This window comes from Lutra lutra, chromosome 10 (assembly GCF_902655055.1).
Source record: "Lutra lutra chromosome 10, mLutLut1.2, whole genome shotgun sequence".
In the NCBI taxonomy this organism is placed as follows: domain Eukaryota; kingdom Metazoa; phylum Chordata; class Mammalia; order Carnivora; family Mustelidae; genus Lutra; species Lutra lutra.
Genome location: NC_062287.1, coordinates 103,695,805 through 103,715,559, shown reverse-complemented (window position 1 = coordinate 103,715,559; position 19,755 = coordinate 103,695,805). Strand labels below are relative to the sequence as shown.

General features: G+C 38.7%; 1 protein-coding gene across 2 annotated transcripts; it reads left to right on the top strand.

Annotated features, from left to right (window-relative positions):
* The first annotated feature begins 3,126 nt into the window (after positions 1-3,126).
* On the top strand, positions 3,127-19,498 carry LOC125079304 (high affinity immunoglobulin epsilon receptor subunit beta-like). 2 transcript variants are annotated; one of them, XM_047692823.1, is made up of 8 exons: positions 3,179-3,283; positions 3,699-3,767; positions 6,493-6,649; positions 13,930-14,061; positions 14,801-14,857; positions 15,484-15,627; positions 17,689-17,790; positions 19,138-19,498. In XM_047692823.1, exons 3-8 carry the CDS (start codon positions 6,494-6,496, stop codon positions 19,276-19,278), a joined length of 732 nt encoding a protein of 243 aa, XP_047548779.1. In that variant the 5' UTR covers positions 3,179-3,283; positions 3,699-3,767; position 6,493; the 3' UTR covers positions 19,279-19,498. The 2 variants fall into 2 exon arrangements, with proteins under 2 accessions (XP_047548778.1, XP_047548779.1); XM_047692822.1 differs by lacking the exon at positions 3,699-3,767 and having other exon boundaries at positions 3,127-3,283.
* Positions 19,499-19,755: the final 257 nt, after the last annotated feature.

The window sequence follows — 19,755 nt, the reverse complement described above, 5'->3', positions numbered from 1 at the left end:
TCAATAATCAGGCAGTAAACAGAGCCTTCGGTGTTCTCAAGGGGAGAAAAAGTCACAGTTGGCTTGACTCTGCTATGGTCTCCTGCTCTATCCCCGATCATGATTACATTTAGAAATGATAAATGAAGCATATGATTCATCAGCATCAACAATGGCATCATCTCACACCCTCCATAATAGGAAAAAATGGAATAAATGGAAAGGTTGTAGGTACTCTGGGACTCTGGTCTGGTGTGGAGGATATGTACCAGAACTGCCCACCTACACAATTTCTGAGAATCCACTTGCTTCAGACTATAATTTTAACCCTATACTGGGAGCTGTACAGTAGGCCAGCTGCGTAGACCATGCTGCTACTGACCCTATCCCTAAAGAGTACAAATTTCCGTGAAATAAAAGAATTAAAATAAGCCCTGTTCTTATCCTTTCACCTTAAAGGAGTTATCATTTCCTATTATTATTTCCATCTGTGCCATGAAGATTTTACATCACGAAGTCAGTTATAGTCTTTTAACCTCAGGACCCTATAAAACTATTCCAATGAGTAAAGATGTTTTAAAATAGGAAAATACGGGGGGTGCCTGGGTAGCTCAGTTGGCTAAGCATCTGCCTTCAGCTCAGGTCATGATCCCAGGATCCTGGGATGGAACCTGGGATCAGCAGGGAACCTGCTTCTCCCTCTTCCTCTGCCCCTCCTCCCTCCCCCACTTGGTGCACTCTCTCTTGCACTCTCATTCTCTCAAATAAATGAAAATAAAATATTTTTAAAGGAAAATACACATACTTTCTGCGCACAGGTTCTGCTTTTTCTTTTTTCTTTTCTTAAAAGATTTTATTTTTTTATGTTACAGACAGATCACAAGTAGGCAGAGAGGCAGGCAGAGAGAGAGAGGAAGGGAAACAGGCTCCCCACTGAGCAGGGAGCCAATGCGGGGCTCGATCCCAGGACCCTGGGATCATGACCCAAGCCGAAGGCAGAGGCTTAACCCAGGAGGCCACCCAGGAGCCCCAGTTCTGCTTTTTCTTATTCTCCTTTGCTTCATAGATCCTGATGCAGCCTAAAATAACCCCCAAACTACTTGACGAGGGAACAGTCATCATCATGTTTTCACTTTTTTGAAAGTCCTGGAACACTATCAGTTTGTAATTATGTAGTCAAAAGACACAAGTGGCCTCTCTTAGTACATGTCTAACCAAAATTCAAGGAGGTACTGGGAGATGGCTTAATGCAATCCTGCCTGTACCATCCACAATAGGACCAGAAAGTGGCAATCGGTATGATTCTGTATGATTCTGTATGATTCTGACTTAACTCTTGTCACAGTTTGATACCACGTTGTCAACTACAATATATTAATTGGCACTTAACACTGTCTTAGACACTAGACTCTGGCCTATGGGAACAAAAATAATGTGGAAAATGCATCTCATTGTGGCCTAACAAATTAAACTCCATCTCTTATTTTAATGCTTTTTTCAGAAAGCAAAGTCTACTATACTCTACTATACTGGATTTTTTTAAAAGATTCTTTGGGATTTTCCACATGTACTATTATATCTTCAATAGGGGCATTTATATTTCTTAATTTCCAAGCTGTAGGTCTTTTGTTCTTTTCTTGACGTGTTACATTGGCTGTGACTTCCAGTAGATGTTGAACAGGAGTGGCGAGGGCAGACACAGTAGTATTGGGGGACAGGGGAGTACATTCAGTAGGCCATTATTGGGTATGTTGTAACTGTAGGGTTTTGTAGATGGGTTTTTTCAGATAATAGGAATTCCCATCTATTCCTAGTTTTTTGAGTTTTTTCTTTATCATGAATAAATAAGTTTTGTCAAATATATTTTCTGGGGGCGCCTGGGTGGCTCAGTGGGTTAAAGCCTCTGCCTTCAGCTCAGGTCATGATTCCGGGGTCCTGGGATCGAGCCCCGCATCGGGCTCTCTGCTCGGCGGGGAGCCCGCTTCCTCCTCTCTCTCTCTGCCTGCCTCGCTGCCTACCTGTGATCTCTGTCAAATAAAAAAATAAATCTTTAAAAATATATATATATTTTCTGTATGTTGAGAAGATCATATGGGCTTTCATATTTATTCTGTCAATATGGTGAATTGTACACATTGATTTTTTTGTTAAACCAGTGTTGCTTTCTTGAAATAAACCCCATCGATTGTGGTGTATTATCCTTTGATATACTTTTGTATTTGATTTGATAAGATTTTGTTAATGATTTTTGCATCTATTTTGAAAGTTATTTCTATGTGTTTCTTATGATATATTTGTCTTGTTTTGGTATTGGAGTAAGGCTGACCTCATAAAATAGAAGGGATTATGCTGAATTACTTTTTTCCTTAAGTATTTGGTAGAATTAGCCAGTGATATGGCTAACGAGGTGGAGTTGGTTTTGTTATTGTCATTGTAATGCTTTTGTCTATACATTAGATTTCTTTAATAGATATTAAACTACTGAGATCATCTATTTTTGAGTCAGTGTTCATAATTTGTGTATTTCAGGTAATTCCATTTCCTTCCAGATGTTAAATTTATTTCATAAATATATTCACAGTGTTTCTTTATTTCCTTTTAGCATCTCTGCATTCTGCAGTGATATCCCTTCTTTCATTCCTTACATTGATAACTTTTGTCTTCTATCTTTTTCCCTTGGTCATTCTCAATGAAGTTTAATCCACTTTGTTGATTTTTATTGTAATATCATCTTAATACAGTTATTTGTTAATACTTTGTTAGGTGTACAAATCATAGCCTGATCATTGAGTTGGTAGATAATAGGTAGATAGATAGATATTCCTGAAGTTTAACTATCATTGGAAATATTTTTATTTTTTGTTTTGTTTATATTTATTTTATTTTAGCGACGTTATAGTTAATAAGGTACTAGCAAAGACCAAGAGAAGTTGGTTGAAAATATGAATTTCCTAGAAATTGCTCTGAAGGAAATAATTTTATTTAGTGAGTTAAAAGAACAAATACAGTCTTTGTCAGATTAATAGAAAGAGAATGTATGGAAATAAAACTATCAGTATTGAGGATTATGTTATAATGCTTTTGATTTTGTGGAACAAAACATTATGTATATCAACTTTGTCTGAAAACATCAGAACTGCTTATCAGGAGTTCTAGGTGTGGAAATACAGCAAATGAGGAAACACAGAGATCAAAACATAAATTTTCCTCCCCCACACATTGGTACAGTCCTTGATAGTCACAGAAGGGACATAAGCTTAAGAAGACTACAAGCTCCCACATCCCTGCGGTGGAACAAACCTAGGTAGGTAGAACTATTTTTTTTTTTCCATTATCCAGAGCACCAGAATGTACTTTTGTCTATGTTCTGAGAGGCACAATTGTAGAACCTGACAGAAACACTGGACAGAATGTGGGCTCAAAGCAGAGACAGTTCTTCCTTTCTTTCCATTATTGGTAGATACTCAGTGCATAATATTTCAGGAAATTTTTTTAGATAATGCAGAAAGTTTCAGTGGCTTAGACACATTTGATCTTGTCTTTGTTCCTGCTTTCTGACTTTCTGATTATGCAAGTACCCTTTCTGCGTCAGGGGATAGTGGTAAGGCTCAGCATTAAGAAGGAAGTTTGTCTCCAGTCCTATTTTCTAGCAGACCCAATTTATGATACAGGGGAATAACTTGGTTAGAATTGAGACATTGAAACTTTTTTGTTTACAGTCTGCAAGTGCAATTCAGAATGTCAAGTCTGGACGTGGTGAGCCAGCTAAGTTCACAATAGTATTCTTGGTGAGAATCATGAGAGTTTTTATAACTAATTTTGTAGAGGTAGAATAAAGAGGATTAGGTGGTTTTGAAGCTGTGTTAACTTATAAAGGGTAGTAGGGCTTTGAAGTTAATATTTAAGTTGAGAGCAATGTGGTAAACAAGGCTAATGTTTGTACTGTGGAGTAACCAAGAAATACTTCATTGTCCTTCTCTAACTCGGCACCAGGTGAAAGGGCAGCATTTGTTAGAAAGATGATGACTGTAAATGTGAAAATCCTGCTCAAAATATTGAACAGTTGGGGCATTTGGGTGGTTCAGTTGATTAAGAAACTGCCTTTGGCTCAGGTCATGATCCCGGGGTCCTGGGATCGAGTCCCGCATCAGGCTCCTTGCAAGTGGAGAGCCTGCTTCTCCCTCTGTCTTTGCCTGCCATTCCCCCTGCTCGTGTGCTCCCTCTTTCCCTCTTTCTCTCTGTCAAAAAAATAAAGGAAATCTTTTAAAAAAGATATTGAACAATTGGATGGTAGCTTAAAAAGGAAAGGCTGAATGACAGGCTTAAGATTTGATAGACTATTACAGTATATAATAACATATCTGTAATAAAAATCATTAAAGTGAATTGGAGTGAGTAAAGTAAATATTATGGTCAATATTTTGAACCTAAAATACATATTTGTTGAGTGAATGGATGAGTAAAATAATGACATTTGCAGTGAGGAGTGACAGGAGATACTTTTTTGGAGTCAACAGTTCATTTCCCCCCAACATAGTTACTCTGAAATTTATGGCTTTCAAACACTCCAATCTGTTATGTGTGGGCTTCAGGAGGCTAAATAAGGGATGTGTTAATCTGCACCAGGCTTTATCTGAAAAGCAGATTCTTACTTATCAGACCTCTAGCTCTTTGGTCCCACATCTGTAAATATGTCTGTGAATTTGGGTAAGTTATTTACTATCTGTGGATGTAGGAGTCACATTTTAAGAAAATATAATAACTGATTGATGAGATACTCTTTATTTATGAAATATTAATGGACAAGACTCATCCACTAAAGAAATAGAAAAAAAAATGTTCTTGTTAGCACTTCTAGTTGTGATCACATAAGATAAATTCCTTGTTTCAACTGCTTAATTGAGAGCAACTACTGGGACTAGAAAAATTGAATACTTAGGATTAATTTTAAGTGTCCCATAAGCGTTCCATGTCATGATATTTTAATCTTTTCACTAGAACTGCAAAGAAATTTACACATACAAACATAATTGGGACCAGTGTACACTGCTACCTCTCCTTTTTTTTTTTTTTTTAAGAATTGTGGCATGGATCTCAAGAGTCAGAAACTATGTTTTCACTTTGATCCAGGAATTTTATACATAAGCAGTTATATGAAGGGTCTAATTCCATATAATTAACATAATGGAAGAGAAAACATAAGAAGAAATTGTATAAAGTATTATCAAATACTTAAAGTATTTTAGTTAAATCCTTCTAAGTTTAACTTAAAGTTAACTTAAGTTAAAATATAATGGGGAGAGTGATAGAATTCATAAATACCAATGCAATAAGGAATAAAGTCTGCCCCTATTTTCCAAACTTAATTTAATGTTAACAAATATTCATAAAATTGATATAGTAGAAGATGATAAAGAAATAACAAGCTAATATTTTTGGGAAAAAAAAAGGTTAAAGGTGAGTTAGTTTTCAAGGGTGACCATTCTGGGGTTTGCTCTACCATGGAAATCCATCATTGTTTTTGACAACAAGTGCCAAGGTGCATCCTAACTCCTTAAGAAGATAATTGAGAATTTACGTCACATTTATTTCATCTCTGATGGTACTAGGAAAATTGGATGCATCATTTCTAGTATCACACCTATTAGGCATAAGCATGATTATATTTTATGTTGACAAACCTGGGGCTTCAACTAAATATAGCATTCATTGTCACACAGAAATTAAAGGTAAGGTGACTTTTATATAATGTATTACCAGGTATCTCCAATTTTCCTAGTATAATTATGGATACTATTCCTATTCTCTTTCATTCTCAAAACTAACTTGGATTGGATGATAAATTACATGATACATTTCATTAAATTCAAGGGAAATGTCTTTAATTCAGATCTATTTGGCTTTCTTTTTTTAAGGTCATATTTATTTGTGTAAGAGAGAAAGAGCACAACCAGGGGGAGCAGCAGGCAGAGGGAGAAGCAGGCTCCCTGCTGAGCAAGGAGCTCAACTTTGTCCCAGAACCCTGGGATCATGACCTGAGCCAAATGAAGGCAGATACCCAACCAACTGAGGCACCCAGGTTTCCCTCTATTGGCCTCTAAATCCCAGATTATTTTCACTTCACCATGGATATATCACATAGATATATCACAACTCCCATGATGGGTACTTTCTTACAAGTCTGTGGCCACATGCAACTTAAAAAAACAGAAACAAAAACAAAAACAATAGCATTCCTTAACCTGGGAGGATATCTTATAGTTACATAGGTTTTGATATTCAACCTCTGTCATCATTCTCCTTAATTTACACTGTTGTTTATCACATCAGTGATATGAGTCAGCAGCAGGAACATATGAACATCACTTGGCCAGTGATTTCTCTTCATATATGATAAAGACCTCAGATAAAAAAAAAAAAGCCCAGTATCTACTTCCATTACAATAAGATTAACAGTATTTGGCATATAATGGTGTGTCTCTGCCGCTAATAACAGATGACCATCTATTACAGAATGAACAAAACTTTGGCTTCTGATAGGATGCCTGTGGACATTCCTCCAAACCAAAACCAAAGTACCCTATTGGGAAAGACAGAAATATCTAGTACCCTGAAATATCTACTAGACAAGCTACAGAAATTCCTGAAGGAGAATCTAGAAGCACTGGGGGTAAGTAAGTAAATCACTAATAAAGAATTTTAAACCAGAAGAAACTGGGGGATATATTGGGGGAGAAGGATTATTCTGACTAATTAAGGGGTTGGGATAGAGGCCCTAGGTTATGACCTGTATCAAACATTCTGTGGGGTGGAAGAAAGACACTTTGATTAAAAGCAAGGGACAATGTTTATATGGGCATGGGAGGGGTGCATTAAGAGGAGACTATAAAAGTCCTAAGCTCTTGGGTGAGCCTCATTGTGACTGTATCTTATTAAAGAAAGTTGACCCATATGGACTGGCCTCTGGGCGGGGGGGGGGGGGGGGGGGGGGGGGGACAAACATTCTCCAGGATCTGACTCTTCTTAGCAGATCTTTAAAAAGATTCAAGGGTGTCAATCCTATGGATGACCATGATGTTTGGACCAAGTGATTCTCTCTCCTGAAAAATGCTCACCATTGGAGTGGGGGAGTCAAGATGGCGGAGAAGTAGCAGCTGAGACTACTTCGGGTAGCGGGAGATCAGCTAAATAGCTTATCTAAAGATTGCAAACACCTACAAATCCAACGGGAGATTGAAGAGAAGAAGAACAGCAATTCCAGAAACAGAAAATCAACCACTTTCTGCAAGGTAGGACTGGCGGAGAAGTGAATCCAAAGCGACGGGAAGATAGACCGCGGGGGGAGGGGCCGGCTCCCGGCGAGCGGCAGAGCAACGGAGCAAAATCAGGACTTTTAAAAGTCTGTTCCGCTGAGGGACATCGCTCCAGAGGCTTAACTGGGGTGAAGCCCAGGCGGGGTAAGCGCGGCCTCAGGTCCCGCAGGGTCGCAGAAGGATCGGGGGTGTCCCAGTGTCGCAGAGCTTACCGGTATTAGAACGGGGAAGCCGGCTGCAGAGACAGAGCCGAGGAGTGACTCTCAGCTCAGGGTTGCCTTGAACAGGTCGCAGGCTCGGTCGGCTCGGGGCGCGGCCGGAGGCCAGGGTGACGGGAGTCATTTGGCGCTGTTCTCTGAGAGCGCACTGAGGAGTGGGGCCCCGGGCTCTCGGCTCCTCCGGGCCGGAGACCGGGAGGCCGCCATCTTTATTCCCGTCCTCCGGACTCTACGGAAAGCGCTCAGGGAACAAAAGCTCCCGAAAGCGAACCCGAGCAGATGACTCAGCGCGGCCCCGGGTAAGGGCGGTGCAACTCCGCCTGGGGCAAAGACGCTTGAGAATCACTACAACGGGCCCCTCCCCCAGAAGATCTACGGGAAACCCAGCCAGGACAAAGTTCACCTACCAAGGAGAACGGCGGAATTCCAGAGGAGAAGAAAGCAAAGCACGGAACTCATGGCTTTCTCCCCATGATTTTTTAGCCTTGCAGTTAATTTAATTTTTTTTTTCTTTTTCAATTTTTTTTTCTTTTTCTCTTCTTCTGCTAAATTTTTTTTAACTTTTACCGTTTTCTTTTTTTAACGTTTTTTAAATAGTTTATCTAATATATATATATATTTTGTCCTCTTTTTATATTTTTTCTTTATCGGCTTTCTTTTTTTTAATAGTTTTTTTTTCTTTCTTTCTGAACCCCTTTTTATCCCCTTTCTCCCCCCTCACAATTCAGGATCTCTTCTGATTTGGCTAAAGCATGTTTTCCTGGGGTTGTTGCCACCCTTTTAGTATTTTACTTGCTCCTTCATAAACTCTTATCTGGACAAAATGACAAGGCGGAAAAATTCACAACAAAAAAAAGAACAAGAGGCAATACCAAAGGCTAGGGACCTAATCAATACAGACATTGGTAATATGTCAGATATAGAGTTCAGAATGATGATTCTCAAGGTTCTAGCCGGGCTTGAAAAAGGCATGGAAGATATTAAAGCAACCCTCTCGGGAGATATAAAAGCCCTTTTTGGAGAAATAAAAGAACTAAAATCTAACCAAGTTGAAATCAAAAAAGCTATTAATGAGGTGCAATCAAAAATGGAGGCTCTCACTGCTAGGATAAATGAGGCAGAAGAAAGGATTAGCGATATAGAAGACCAAATGACAGAGAATAAAGAAGCTGAGCAAAAGAGGGACAAACAGCTACTGGACCACGAGGGGAGAATTCGAGAGATAAGTGACACCATAAGACGAAACAACATTAGAATAATTGAGATTCCAGAAGAAGAGGAAACAGAGAGGGGAGCAGAAGGTATATTGGAGAGAATTATTGGAGAGAATTTCCCCAATATGGCAAAGGGAACAGGCATCAAAATCCAGGAGGTTCAGAGAACCCCCCTCAAAATCAATAAGAATAGGTCCACACCCCATCACCTAATAGTAAAATTGACAAGTCTTAGTGACAAAGAAAAGATCCTGAAAGCAGCCCGGGAAAAGAAGTCTGTAACGTACAATGGTAAAAATATTAGATTGGCAGCAGACTTATCCACAGAGACCTGGCAGGCCAGAAAGAGCTGGCATGATATATTCAGAGTACTAAATGAGAAAAACATGCAGCCAAGAATACTATATCCAGCTAGGCTATCATTGAAAATAGAAGGAGAGATTAAAAGCTTCCAGGACAAACAAAAACTGAAAGAATTTGCAAATACCAAACCAGCTCTACAGGAAATATTGAAAGGGGTCCTCTAAGCAAAGAGAGACCCTAAAAGTAGGAGATCAGAAAGAAACAGAGACAATATACAATAACAGTCACCTTACAGGCAATACAATGGCACTAAATTCATATTTCTCAATACTTACCCTGAATGTTAATGGGCTAAATGCCCCAATCAAAAGACACAGGGTATCAGAATGGATAAAAAAAACAAAACCCATCTATATGTTGCCTACAAGAAACTCATCTTAAACCCGAAGACACCTCCAGGTTTAAAGTGAGGGGGTGGAAAAGAATTTACCATGCTAATGGACATCAGAAGAAAGCAGGAGTGGCAATCCTTATATCAGATCAATTAGATTTTAAGCCAAAGACTATAATAAGAGATGAGGAAGGACACTATATCATACTCAAAGGAACTGTCCAACAAGAAGATCTAACAATTTTAAATATCTATGCCCCTAACGTGGGAGCAGCCAACTATATAAACCAATTAATAACAAAATCAAAGAAACACATCGACAAGAATACAATAATAGTAGGGGATTTTAACACTCCCCTTACTGAAATGGACAGATCATCCAAGCAAAAGATCAACAAGGAAATCAAGGCCTTAAATGACACACTGGACCAGATGGACATCACAGATATATTCAGAACATTTCATCCCAAAGCAACAGAATACACATTCTTCTCTAGTGCACATGGAACATTCTCCAGAATAGATCACATTCTTGGTCCTAAATCAAGTCTCAACCGGTATCAAAAGATTGGGATCATTCCCTGCATATTTTCAGACCACAATGCTCTAAAGCTAGAACTCAATCACAAGAGGAAATTTGGAAAGAACCCAAATACATGGAGACTAAACAGCATCCTTCTAAAGAATGAATGGGTCAACCAGGAAATTAAAGAAGAATTGAAAAAATTCATGGAAACAAATGATAATGAAAACACAACGGTTCAGAATCTGTGGGACACAACAAAGGCAGTCCTGAGAGGAAAATATATAGCGGTACAAGCCTTTCTCAAGAAACAAGAAAGGTCTCAGGTACACAACCTAACCCTACACCTAAAGGAGCTGGAGAAAGAACAAGAAAGAAACCCTAAACCCAGCAGGAGAAGAGAAATCATAAAGATCAGAGCAGAAATCAATGAAATAGAAACCAAAAAAACAATAGAACAAATCAACGAAACTAGGAGCTGGTTCTTTGAAAGAATTAATAAGATTGATAAACCCCTGGCCAGACTTATCAAAAAAGAAAAGAGAAAGGACCCAAATCAATAAAATCATGAATGAAAGAGGAGAGATCACAACGAACACCAAAGAAATACAGACAATTATAAAAACATACTATGAGCAACTCTATGCCAACAAATTTGACAATCTGGAAGAAATGGATGCATCCCTAGAGACATATAAACTACCACAACTGAACCAGGAAGAAATGGAAAGCCTGAACAGAACCATAACCAGTAAGGAGATTGAAACAGTCATCAAAAATCTCCAAACAAACAAAAGCCCAGGGCCAGACGGCTTCCCGGGGAATTCTACCAAACATTTAAAGAAGAACTAATTCCTATTCTCCTGAAACTGTTCCAAAAAATAGAAATAGAAGGAAAACTTCCAAACTCATTTTATGAGGCCAGCATCACCTTGATCCCAAAACCAGACAAGGATCCCAACAAAAAAGAGAACTACAGACCAATATCCTTGATGAACACAGATGCAAAAATTCTCGCCAAAATACTAGCCAATAGGATTCAACAGTACATTAAAAGGATTATTCACCACGACCAACTGGGATTTATTCCAGGGCTGCAAGGCTGGTTCAACATCCGCAAATCAATCAATGTGATACAACACATTAACAAAAGAAAGAACAAGAATCATATGATACTCTCCATAGATGCTGAAAAAGCATTTGACAAAGTACAGCATCCCTTCCTGATCAAAACTCTTCAAAGTGTAGGGATAGACGGCACATACCTCAATATTATCAAAGCCATCTATGAAAAACCCACCGCAAATATCATTCTCAATGGAGAAAAACTGAAAGCTTTTCCGCTAAGGTCAGGAACACGGCAGGGATGTCCGTTATCACCACTGCTATTCAACATAGTACTAGAAGTCCTAGCCTCAGCAATCAGACAACAAAAGGAAATTAAAGGCATCCAAATCGGCAAAGAAGAAGTCAAACTATCACTCTTCGCAGATGATATGATACTCTATGTGGAAAACCCAAAAGACTCCACTCCAAAACTGCTAGAACTTGTACAGGAATTCAGTAAAGTGTCAGGATATAAAATCAATGCACAGAAATCAGTTGCATTTCTCTACACCAACAACAAGACAGAAGAAAGAGAAATTAAGGAGTCCATCCCATTTACAATTGCACCCAAAACTATAAGATACCTAGGAATAAACCTAACCAAAGAGACTAAGAATCTATACTCAGAAAACTATAAAGTACTCATGAAAGAAATTGAGGAAGACACAAAGAAATGGAAAAATGTTCCATGCTCCTGGATTGGAAGAATAAATATTGTGAAAATGTCTATGCTACCTAAAGCAACCTACACATTTAATGCAATTCCTATCAAAGTGCCATCCATTTTTTTCAAAGAAATGGAACAAATAATCCTAAAATTTATATGGAACCAGAAAAGACCTCGAATAGCCAAAGGAATATTGAAAAAGAAAGCCAAAGTTGGTGGCATCACAATTCCGGATTTCAAGCTCTATTACAAAGCTGTCATCATCAAGACAGCATGGTACTGGCACAAAAACAGACACATAGATCAATGGAACAGAATAGAGAGCCCAGAAATGGACCCTCAACTCTATGGTCAACTCATCTTCGACAAAGCAGGAAAGAATGTCCAATGGAACAAAGACAGCCTCTTCAATAAATGGTGTTGGGAAAATTGGACAGCCACATGCAGAAAAATGAAATTGGATCATTTCCTTACACCACACACGAAAATAGACTCAAAATGGATGAAGGATCTCAATGTGAGAAAGGAATCCATCAAAATCCTCGAGGAGAACACAGGCAGCAACCTCTTCAACGTCAGCCGCAGCAACATCTTCCTAGGAACATCACCAAAGGCAAGGGAAGCAAGGGCAAAAATGAACTTTTGGGATTTTATCAAGATCAAAAGCTTTTGCACAGCAAAGGAAACAGTGAACAAAACCAAAAGACAACTGACAGAATGGGAGAAGATATTTGCAAATGACATATCAGATAAAGGGCTAGTGTCCAAAATCTATAAAGAACTTAGCAAACTCAACACCCAAAGAACAAATAATCCAATCAAGAAATGGGCAGAGGACATGAACAGACATTTCTGCAAAGAAGACAGCCAGATGGCCAACAGACACATGAAAAAGTGCTCCATATCACTCGGCATCAGGGAAATACAAATCAAAACCACCATGAGATATCACCTCACACCAGTCAGAATGGCTAAAATTAACAAGTCAGGAAATGACAGATGCTGGTGAGGATGCGGAGAAAGGGGAACCCTCCTACACTGTTGGTGGGAATGCAAGCTGGTGCAACCACTCTGGAAAACAGCATGGAGGTTCCTCAAAATGTTGAAAATAGAACGACCCTATGACCCTGCAATTGCACTGCTGGGTATTTACCCTAAAGATACAAACGTAGTGATCCGAAGGGGCACGTGCACCCGAATGTTTATAGCAGCAATGTCTACAATAGCCAAACTATGGAAAGAACCTAGATGTCCATCTACAGACGAATGGATAAAGAAGATGTGGTATATATACACAATGGAATACTAATCAGCCATCAAAAGAAATGAAATCTTGCCATTTGCAACGACGTGGATGGAACTAGAGGGTATCATGCTTAGCGAAATAAGTCAATCGGAGAAAGACAACTATCATATGATCTCCCTGATATGAGGGAGAGGAGATGCAACATGGGGGGTTGAGGGCGTAGGAGAAGAGTAAATGAAACAAGATGGGATTGGGAGGGAGACAAACCATAAGTGACTCTTAATCTCACAAAACAAACTGAGGGTTAATGGGGGGAGGGGGTTGGGAGAGGGGGGTGGGGTTATGGATATTGGTGAGGATATGTGCTATGGTGAGTGCTGTGAAGTGTGTAAACCTGGCGATTCGCAGACCTGTACCCCTGGGGATAAAAATATATGTTTATAAAGCTGTAAAAAAAAAAAAGGATGAATACCCAAGTTTTGTAGGAACATGGATGGGACTGGAAGAGATTATGCTGAGTGAAATAAGTCAAGCAGAGAGAGTCAATTATCATATGGTTTCACTTATTTGTAGAGCATAACAAATAGCATGGAGGACAAGGGGAGATGGAGAGGAGAAGGGAGTTGAGGGAAATTGGAAGGGGAGGTGAACCATGAGAGACTATGGACTCTGAAAAACGATCTGAGAATTTTGAAGGGGTGGGGGGTGGGAGGTTGGGGGCACCAGGTGGTGGGTATTGTAGAGGGCACGGATTGCATGGAGCACTGGGTGTGGTGCAAAAATAATGAATACTGTTATGCTGAAAAAAATAAAAAAATTAAAAAAAAAATCAGGATTTCACCAATAAACTCCACCTTTCTTCTCTTCTTAAGGAAAAAAAAAATGCTCACCATTATTTTTAAAGCAGATTGTGTTTGTTTTGTTAATTTTGATGGTTGGTATTTTGGTTTGTTTTGTCTCTTATCCAGGTGGCTCAGATTATGATTGGTGTGAAATGCTTCTTTTATGGGATAATTGGATTTCTTCCTCCTAATTCTGAAATGCACAGAATCATTTTCTTCTCAATTTACACAGGCTTCTCCTTCTGGGGGGCATTGTCTGTGAGTATCTCACATGCCAAATTATAATTAATCAATCATTTATTCATTTATTCATCAACTCAACACACAACTTGTATGGCATCTTGCCAATTCTAGGACACTTGCAACAATACTTAATGAAGACTGAATTTCCAACCTGAACTTTAATATACTTCCCAATGAAACAGTGCCCTGAAATTCTATTCATTGCTCTATAGTATGAAGCTATTCAGTATAATTTTGCTGTTTTGCTTGAGGAGAAAATCCTGTGTTTGATACATGGGAGAAGTGTCCCTGAAATGTAATAATATTTGAATCAGAGAAGATGCTGGTGTTAGGGACACGGTACTCTTCTTAAATCATCATGCTTCTTGGCCAAATACATTGAGAAAAATGCCATGTAATCTGAGCTCACATTCTCCCTTTTCTGCACCCCAAAGTGTGTCTTTGAATTATAGTTACTCTACTTATTTTGTTTCCTCCACATTAAATAAGTAATTTTCCCTCTGGCTTTTAATGTCTACTTCTCTTATTTAGCTAAAGGAATTCTACTGGGCATAAGAATTAAAGTGTACCTATGTTACTTTAATTGTGTTGTGCACACACTTTAACTGGGTCTGCTAGCCTCCAACTTCTGAAGGGATGGCCTGGGAGGTGGGGGGCACTAGATAAGAAGAGAGATAGGAATCTGACAATGGGGTGGGAGGGTGAGTTGGAAGAAGCTGCTACTGTCCAGACACCTTTCTTATTTTATAAACAGTTTATCATTTCTGGAATTCTGACTGTTGTGTCTGCCAAGAAGCAAACAAAATCACTGGTAAGCTAACAAGTTTTCCATTTGTCATCCAGGGAGAAAATGAGAACTTATATAACATTCTGACTTTCCCATGTGAATCCCAGTCACACAAGGGATTCATCGTTTTGTAGTACATTTCATCATGTAACTGTCCATTTGGCCCAATGAATCATGTGATCATCTTATGGCTAGATACAGACAAGTGGGATCTTCTGGGATTTTAGAAATTCCAATCCCCATATCTTGTCACCATAAGAAGAATGAGTAAAGTTTTATCTAGCTATTAAAGCCTTTTTTTAATGGTATGGGGTAGGGCGATGTTAATAAAGAAAAAAGCCTGGCTTAAGCTTGAGCAAGGCAGACTTTTAATTTTGGTGGGGGGAGGAGCTAATACAGGGTCAGAAACTAGAGATGCTAAAATGTCCCTAATGTTTTTATCCTATCCATGGCATGTGTTGAAGGAAGATTAATCCTCTCCTACTTTTCTTCTCCCGATTGTGATTTGCCATTGAACTGAACGGACGATACAGGGATGATGAATGCCTATAGATCCCAGGTTAAGTTAAGTCAGACTTCTCCTTATAGGGTCTAGAAACCCCTGGTCTTTAATTTATAAGCTAGGAATTTCCCTTTTTTTTCTTTTTCAGCTGAGAGGGAATCTAGGTGCTAACACTCTTAGCACCTTGGTCTCCTTTGTTGGGATCTGTATTCTGTCATGCAATTTAACAAAAAATGGCCGCTATGATTGCAAGAAGGAAACTCTCTGTTTGGGCATCAAATCATTTGCAACTGTAAGTATTATCCTCCTGAATTCTTGGAAGACTGAATGCTTATCTGAGAATGATGAAGATGAGATATGATCATTGCTATATTCAGGAACATGACAAAAATTCTTGCTTGCAGATTCAGAAAGAGAAAAAAACTATTTGTCTACAACAGCAAAGAGCCCCAAATTCTGTGAGCTAAATTTTGAGAAAAAATGGTGAAGAAATAAAATAATATTAAAATCTGAGTCAAAATTTGCAAAGAATAATAATAATAGGCATAATAATAGATACATACATGTGCTAGGCCTTAACACAAACTTGTCCTAATATTCTGCAAAGAAGTTTTAGAGAGAAAATTAAAGCAGCTTTCCTTTGGTCACATAGAACAGCTCAATAAGGGGGCGCCTGGATGGCTCAGTTGGTTAAGCATCTGCCTTCGGCTCAGGTCAAGATCCCAGGGTCCTGAGATTGAGCCCTGTGTCTGGCTACCTGCTCAGTGGGGAAACTGCTTCTCTCTCTGCTGCTCCCCCTGCTGTGCTCTCTCTGTGTGAAGTAAATAAACTCCTTAAAAAAAATCTGAGTCAAAGATTAGGATAATTTTTACTTTATCTATTATTATTTTTAAATTATTTCCTATCAAAATGTTCATTACTGTTAGGAATTTAAAAATAAATATTACCCAAAGCTACATGGAGAATGAACATTTATTCTGACTTGCCACTACCTAAGAGATCCTTTTTTGCAATAAAGCCATGTGAAAGTAATGGAGATGAATGGTCTGAGGCAGAAACCTCAGAAGAAAGAAACCAGTAAAAGAAACCAAGTAAAAGAAACCAAGAACACTAGAGTATTGGAAGACACATTTCACTTACTAGGAAAGTGATAAAAAATTCACACCTTAGAGTGTATTCTAAATTTAGGAAACTTTCTAGTTTTTGTTTTTTGTTTGTTTTTTTTTTTAAACAGACTCTTTTTTTTTTTTTAATTTTTTTTTAATTTATTTGACAGACAGAGATCACAAGTAGGCAGAGAGGCAGGCAGAGAGAGAGGGGAGGAAGCAGGCTCCCTGCTGAGCAGAGAGCCCGATGCGGGGCTCGATCCCAGGACTCTGGGATCATGACTTGAGCCAAAGGCAGAGGCTTTAACCCACTTTAACCCAGGCGCCCCTGTTTGTTTGTTTTTTAAAGATTTTATTTATTTATTTGACAGAGAGAGAGATCACAAGTAGGCAGAGAGGCAGGCAGAGAGAGAGGGGGGGAAGCAGGCTCCCTGCTGAGCAGAGAGCCAGATGTAGGGCTCTATCCAAGGACCCTGGGATCATGACCTGAGCTAAAGGCAGAGGCTTTAATGCACTGAGCCACCCAGGTGCCCCAAACTTTCTGGTTTTAATTAGAATTGAATCTAATGGAAAACTAGAAAATTTTAATACCTCACTGAGGAGATCTGAACCCCTGCCATTTCTGCCATTTGTATTGAGAAGTCAGCTTTGTAAGCATTGCCAACATTTCTGATATCTGTGACAGACTAATAATAATTTCAGTAATAGTATAACTAATAACCCACCACTACCACCAATAATAATAATAATAATAAGTGGAATAATCATTGCAAATTCTGAAATGTTTTCAAGTTTAACGTCCCATCGTGTATTAGTATATTCAAGAATCTTGACTGTCATCTCCAGCTCTTGTTTTTCTACAGCAGCACATACATTTCTTTTTTTTTTTTTTAAGATTTTATTTATTTGACAGAGAGAAAGAGAAAGATCACAAGTAGGCAGAGAGGCAGGCAGAGAGGCAGGCAGAGAGAGAGGGAGAAGCAGGTTCCTTGCTTAGCAGAGAGCCTGATGTGGGGCTCGATCCCAGGACCCTGAGATCATGACTTGAGCCATGGGCAGAGACTTAACCTACTGAGCCACCAGGCGCCCAGCACATATATTTCTGAGTTCAGATCCAACCTCATGCCACCATTTTGTATAATATAACGTGTTCCCTTTTGAGGGTCTGACATGGGACTCTGAAATAAAACTTTCCGAACTGTCATCAGGGTAGAAGGTAATGTGTGACATTTTATTTCCTTTAACAGGGACTTGTGATTGTCCTAATGATCCTAACTTGTCTGCAAATTTTAATTTCACTTCCTCTCTCCATGCTCAACTATAATGTGAATGACAAGGATATTCACTGGGTAAGTGCAGTTCTTGGAAGAATGAGGATGATTTCATCTATTTCATTAAATGACATTGGCAGTGACTTTTTTTTTTTTTTTACCTTTGGTAAAATGAACAAAAACAAAACTATAAATGATTCTATGGATGACCTGAGAGTTACTAGTTGTGTGTTGAGCACACTTGGAAAACACAGTGTATAGTCCTCTAGTCCATATAGAAATTCTCACCCATGGGTATATATCCAAGAATTTTAACATCCATTCATCCATACCTCCATCCTTCCATCCACCCATTAATTTACTATAGGAACTATACTCTTTAGTGTTATGAATACACAAAGTATATATCATAATAATAAAATCAAGGTATAATTAATTTAAAACCTGAAGGAGATAAAATACATTATTATGGGTGTATACAATTGAAAATACAATATGCTAAGAAACACAAATATAGCTAGAATTTTATGTTTTATTATCACATGTAACAAATATGGGTAATACAGAACTAGTAGCATATTTTCCCCAACCTCATCACTTGCTTCTTTTGTGTGTTGAAATTATTGCTACAGCTTTGTGTCAGTTAGGGTTAATTCAAACAAAATGGAAAGGTTTATGGCATCAGAACTCCCCTCATTTCAAGTATGTGACATTTATCATAAGCATTGGATTCCATCATTCAAAGGTCTGGTTAAGCAAGTCTGAATTCCTCAGGGCAGTCTGTCAGGAAAGGAAGACTATGGGTGGGATGGACCCATCCATGGGCATGGCAAAAGGTGTCACCCATGGGTAGAATTTCTTCTCTTCCACCTTTTATTGTAAGCAAGAAGAAACAAAGGCTTTACCTTCAATGCTTTGGAAATCTCCTCAGTTTGTTATCCAAGTTTACCATTTACTAGTTATGCTTTCCACATAACTGTCAGAGAACATTCTCTTAAACTTCTGCTGCTGCACCACAAGACTGTCTCTCCAGTTTCCAATAATGTGTTCCTCACTTCTTTCTGAGCCACACTGACAGTCTTTATTTTTGAAAAACAAACATTTGAGGTATTTTAGGCTTTCTCTATACCATTCCTCAAAGTTTTGTTCCTCAAAGTTTTGTTATTGAAAATTTTTCTCCTCAAAATTTTCCTCAAACTTGCTTCATCCTACTGCCTAATTCCAAAGCCACTCCTGTATGCTAGGTATTTGTTTACAAATCCTAGATATACTTACAGTAATAATATTGTATTGTTCCCCCATTTCCAGTACCAAAATACATAATAGTTTTGTGTTGTTGCCTGACAAATTGGATTATATTATTCTTAATAGCTTATTTTATAGACTTTACTGATTATTCTTTGGCCTTTTTTTTTTTTTTTACAGATTTCTATATTGTTTCACTGGAAAACACCTTCTGATAGTATTTATGAAGAAGTGTTCCCTCAAACTTCAATCAATCAAGAACTTCAACGTAAGAAAGAAACAACTTCACGTTATTCTGCAGATACTAGCAAACAAACATGAGGCTGCACTTTTGTATTCTGGAACCACAGTGATAGCAAGAAGCTCATACTGGGACCACTGAGGCATAAATACACACATGTGAGGCTACAACTGTGTGGGTCAGAGTCATAAAGATAGCAACTGGCATTTATAATAATAAGAATTTGGTTGTCACCACCTTTTTTGTTGTTGTTTGTTTGTTATGGCTGGATGTCATCACAGGCTAGGTTTATACACTGTTAAAAAACTTAACCTAGACTACTTCGGGTAGCGGGAGATCAGCTAAATAGCTTATCTAAAGATTGCAAACACCTACAAATCCAACGAGAGATTGAAGAGAAGAAGAACAGCAATTCCAGAAACACAAAATCAACCACTTTCTGCAAGGTAGGACTGGCGGAGAAGTGAATCCAAAGCGACGGGAAGATAGACCGCGGGGGGAGGGGCCGGCTCCCAGAGAGCGGCGGAGCAACGGAGCACAAAATCGGGACTTTTAAA

Bases quoted from the DNA above. Each gene is read 5' to 3' on its own strand.
- LOC125079304 (XM_047692822.1), top strand. From the start codon at position 3,153: ATGAGGAAACACAGAGATCAAAACATAAATTTTCCTCCCCCACACATT. The intron at 3,284-6,492 runs GTAGGTAGAACT...CATCTATTACAG, and splicing joins CTGCGGTGGAACAAACCTAG to AATGAACAAAACTTTGGCTT. The intron at 15,628-17,688 runs GTAAGTATTATC...TTCCTTTAACAG, and splicing joins GCATCAAATCATTTGCAACT to GGACTTGTGATTGTCCTAAT.